Below are 4,756 nucleotides of genomic sequence, written 5' to 3' on the forward strand. Positions count from 1 at the left end.
TCGCGTTGTTTTGGTGAAAGTGCAACGCGCATTGGTTGGGCGTTACCAATCGGTTCAATGGAAGGGGGGTACTTTTTTGACTAATTTATTATGACAAACTCATATTCGATTAGAAACAAAATTATTGTTACAAAATAAATGAATTATACATATGTTAGTATAGATCTACTGTGAGTTGGGGGGGGGGGGTTGTAACTGATGGATTTGAATATTGGGGGGGTTACCTCCCCCCCATCCCCCCAGCAAACTACGCCCCTGGGTGTACCGTAGTGATTCAGGATAAGACAAAACACGGTTTGGAAAATGAATTCATGATGTACTCGCTCATTATATAAATTTTGAACACAAAAGAAGTTACGGACTGCAGATTTAACCAAAAATGGCTGTTTCTCCTCATATGAATTGGGGATATAAATAAAATAATCAACTTAGATTTGTGCTTTATTGAGAGACAAAAGGTTGCTCAATTCAAAAACATTTTATCCACATCGTAGGTCCTTTACTTATCTAAATGTTTAAATGAAGGATGTGTCTTGAGTGCAAATGAATCAAAGTAATATCAACACAAAAAGTCCACCAAAATCAATTTCAGAATAAGAAACCAATCTTTTAAAATCCAAAATAACTATCCTTCCAACAAAACCATCTGCTTGCAAGTTCCACCTACATACTTAATAAAACATTATACATTTCAACTGTTAGATGCTGACATTAACACTGCAAGCAAAACTTAATATGATCATTTCAGAGACCCTGAACACTGTCAAAACATAAACATCCAAAATCAAGCCAGCCGCCATTCATTACGCAAAGATGACAGCTGTCCCTAAGTGATACATACTTTCAAGGGTACAAAATGTTTGTATAAAATATCAACATATGTTACAATATACTAATTACAGATATTAACATATTTGTGTGAACTATTTATAAGCACCTATACATATAGTAGTGATAAATTTACATAGTTGACAAATTTATTTGTGATTATTATCATCACAATAATATAAGCCTTATGGACTTATGTTATTTGTCTTGATAAAACTCTACTCAGTCTTAGAAAAGAAAACTGGGATCAAAAAGCAGGATAAAAACAAGCTCAATTTTAAAACTGGAAAACAGACATAGACATATTTTACAGCACAAAAAATAAATATGAGACAATAAGCCTTAAAAGAATTAAAAGTTTAGATGTCAGAGAAAAAAAATAAACCGCAACAAAAAAAATTATTTACAAATCTAAAATAGAAAGCAGATTTTAAGTTAGCATTTTCAGAAGGGCACATTCTGTCAGCATGGTAAGTAAGGTGGTGATGTAGTCACTGTTTCCAATCTGAAAAAGAGAGAAATAGTTAAAAAAAATAATAATAATAACACTGTAAAGATGCAACACATGCTAAATATGCAACGAATAGACCCATAGCAATTACCTTGATTTTCCCATCAAGCTGTGCTGATCCCAGAGCGGTAGATACTTTCACGAGCATACCAGCAGACAGGTAGATCTTAAAGTGTCTGAAAAAATGAGTCTCCAGCCCGTTCATGAAAGACTGGACCTCTTTAATATCTATCCGGCCATCTGTACTCTCCTCTGGGTGAATACTGTTCCACAGCTCCCACGCATCCTGTGGGTTCACTGTGTACGAGACATCCAGAGGTGGTTGTGACGGAAGGCTCCAGGCTAGCTTCAGATACCTGATATTGCAGGTGGGATGGCAGCCAGTCCACAAAGCAGCCAGCCAATTGAGAGTGGTGGAGTTTAAAGCCAAAGAACCAAAGTTGCAATCAAAAGCCCTCTCGAACCAGGATTTAACAAGTGTCGTAAGAGACTCCGGTCCACTCGTGCAAAACAAAGGCAAGCTGACAAAATCAGGAGGCAGCGCCCTCAGGTACTCTGGATCACCGTTGACGCATGTGAGCCAACCACGCCAGACAACTTTCGGTGCATCTGCTGCTGCAGCAAACACCGGTTTGGATTGGATCTGAGGGAATAAGAGAAGGAAAAAAAAAAACAGCATGAATGCAGGACAGTTATACACTAATGTTCAAGAGTTTGTGGTTGGTTTTTGAAAGAAGTCTCTTATATTAATCTAGGATGCATTCATTTGATCAAAAATACAGTAAGCCGAAATATTGTGAAATATTATTACACTTTAAAATAATTTCCTAAAATTTAATTTATTCCTGTGATGATAAAGGTGAATTTTCAGCAACCATTATATGGTGCTTAAGAAACATTTTTTATTATTATTAATAAATATTTTTTGTGGAAATCAATGCATTTTTTCAGGATTCTTTGATGAATAGAAAGCTCAAAAGAATGGCATTTATTTGAAATGTAACTCTTCTATAACAGATAAAAATGTCTTTATTGTCAGTTTAAAGGGATAGTTCACCCAAAAAGTAATTAATGCTGATTTGGTACTCAAGAAACTTTTTTTTCCCTATTATTATTAATGTTGAAAATGGTTTGCTGCTTAATATCTTTTGTGGAAATCATAATGCATTTTTTTTAGGATTCTTTGACAAATAGAAAGTTCAGAAGAATGGCATTTATTTGACATGGAACTCTTCTCTAACAGTATAAATGTCTTTACAGTCAATTTAAAGGGTTAGTTCACCCCAAAATTAATATTGTCATTAATTACTCACCCTCATGTTGTTCCACACCCGTAAGACTTTCGTTCATCTTCGGAACACAAATGAAGATCTTTTTAATGAAATCTGAGAGCTTTCTGCCCCTCTATAGACTTGGGTAAAGTTGGTTTTACATTCACACATTCGGACATCCGTATTCAATAGCCTTGTTAATCACACTACATTGGACATTCAGTGGACATTCACAAGTACCATTAAAACAATACTTGCCTATTTTGATCGACTGTGAAAAATGTTGGCACGATTGACAATCGTTGGTTGTCAATATCATGTCGCTGCTTAAAATTCGCAAACATTAATTTATTGCACATTTATTGGAAAGTCTGAATTTAACAGAAGTCCGAATGTGTGAATATAAAACCAACTTTACCCAAGTCCTCTATAGACAGCTATGCAACTGACATGTTGACACTTCAAAAAGTTCATAAAGAGATCATAAAACTAATCCATATTAATTGAGCGGTTTAGTCCAAATTTTCTGAAGAGACTTGATCATTTTATATGATGAACAGACTGAATTTAGGCTTCTATTAACATAAACATTCATCAACTCACACATCAGTTGTGGTAAACTGAAGCTCAAGCATGTTTGCTTGACGTGCGAGAACCAATGAGGTTCATTCTCATGCATTACATCACATTTGAGCTTCTGTTTATGTTCACTGTTCAATGTTTATATGTGAATAAAAGCCTAAATTCAATCTGTTCATTTGGACTAAACCGCTCAATTCATGCGGATTAGTTTTACAATCTCTTTATGAACTTTTTGAAGCGTCAAAGTGTCAGTTGCGTAGCTATCTACAGAGGGACAGAAATCTCTCAGGTTTCATCAAAAATATCTTAATTTGTGTTCCGAAGATGAATGAATGTCTTACGGGTGTGGAACGACATGAGGGTGAGTAATTAATAACAGAATGTTCATTTTTGGGTGAACTAACCCTTTAAGTATTAATTTCTCAAAAAAAAAATATATATATATCAAAGGCTTTAGACTTACCTGAATGAAAACAGTCTCAGCATCCTCACTGGTCTCAGCCAGTCCAAGAACTGAAGTAAACGTGACCTTGAATCCTGCCTCTAACCCGACTTCAACTGCAACTCCTTTCTGTCTCTCTGCTATGATGAAGGCTGAGAGATGCTTGGAATATGATTTCAGCTCTGTATGTCTGAAGCGATACAAAGGAGTGACATAGGACAGCTTCCACTCATTTTTCACCAGAAGAGCAATATGCTCAGGGTCAACCTTATTCTGTAGAAAGAAAAAAAAAAGATATTTGTCACTCATAGCTACTCTATGTCAGAAACAGCATTTAGAGTCATTTCCATGGTCTCTTACAGTGATGATTTGTGATTTGGCAGCCTCTCTACTGGTTGGGATCTTCAAGACTGTTAAATGTCCTGGTGTTTGCCAGAAATATGAGGGTGCTTCCACACAGCTCCGGCCATAGCTTTTGCTTCTACGAGTTACAGGTCTGCTGGTGGCAGGAGTATTGACGGCACTGCATGGGTAAGAGAAAAAGTTCAATACATTCAGTCAGTGTGTTATTTAATAAAATGTTACATGTTGTAACTATACATTTAAAATATACTTGAACTGTTATTTTGAGGTTTAAAGCACTTACGTTAATCAAACACAACTTGATCAGAAAACAAAAACGGCAGTTCAGACAACCGCTACTATTAGCACTTCGCTAATCCACTGCATGATTATCATACTAACGTTAAGTAAAATGCTAATACATGTTGTGTTTTAAATAACTCATTCAAAATTTATTTTTAAGAAAAGCTAAAAACATATATCAGCCGTACCTGCCTCTCCCCTCCATGATGAACAAAAACACACCGAGCCAAAAAAAAAAAAAAAAATCAGGAAGAGGATTTGAACATCCCGCTTTCCCATCGTGCAACGGGGCGGAGCAGGTATAATAATCGATTGCTGATACCAAGCGAGAAGAGTATTATTATATATTTCTACATTTAGTTGACTCTAGATCATGTTTACCAAAATGAATAAATTGGGGCGACCAATATACAATGATGGCACATAAATGTAATATAAGTAATTATTGACCATGTTTCAATCGATCATATCTAGTTT

The 4,756-nt window shown here is 35.6% G+C and overlaps 1 protein-coding gene across 1 annotated transcript; it reads right to left on the reverse strand.

Moving 5' to 3' along the window:
* Positions 1-423: 423 nt before the first annotated feature.
* Positions 424-4,603, reverse strand: cenpl (centromere protein L). The gene is made up of 5 exons (XM_048163322.1): positions 4,468-4,603; positions 3,995-4,157; positions 3,656-3,907; positions 1,431-1,982; positions 424-1,333 (listed from the first exon to the last, which is right to left on the reverse strand). Exons 1-5 carry the CDS (start codon positions 4,482-4,484, stop codon positions 1,259-1,261), a joined length of 1,059 nt encoding a protein of 352 aa, XP_048019279.1. The 5' UTR covers positions 4,485-4,603; the 3' UTR covers positions 424-1,258.
* Between the last annotated feature and the right edge of the window lie 153 nt (positions 4,604-4,756).

This window comes from Megalobrama amblycephala, linkage group LG17 (genome assembly GCF_018812025.1).
Source record: "Megalobrama amblycephala isolate DHTTF-2021 linkage group LG17, ASM1881202v1, whole genome shotgun sequence".
In the NCBI taxonomy this organism is placed as follows: Eukaryota; Metazoa; Chordata; class Actinopteri; order Cypriniformes; family Xenocyprididae; genus Megalobrama; species Megalobrama amblycephala.

Excerpts from the sequence above, each read along its gene's own strand:
- cenpl (XM_048163322.1), bottom strand. Across the intron at positions 3,908-3,994 it reads CCAAATCACAAATCATCACT|AATAAGGTTGACCCTGAGCA; the intron begins GTAAGAGACCAT and ends TTCTTTCTACAG. Across the intron at positions 1,983-3,655 it reads CTGAGACTGTTTTCATTCAG|ATCCAATCCAAACCGGTGTT; the intron begins GTAAGTCTAAAG and ends TTATTCCCTCAG.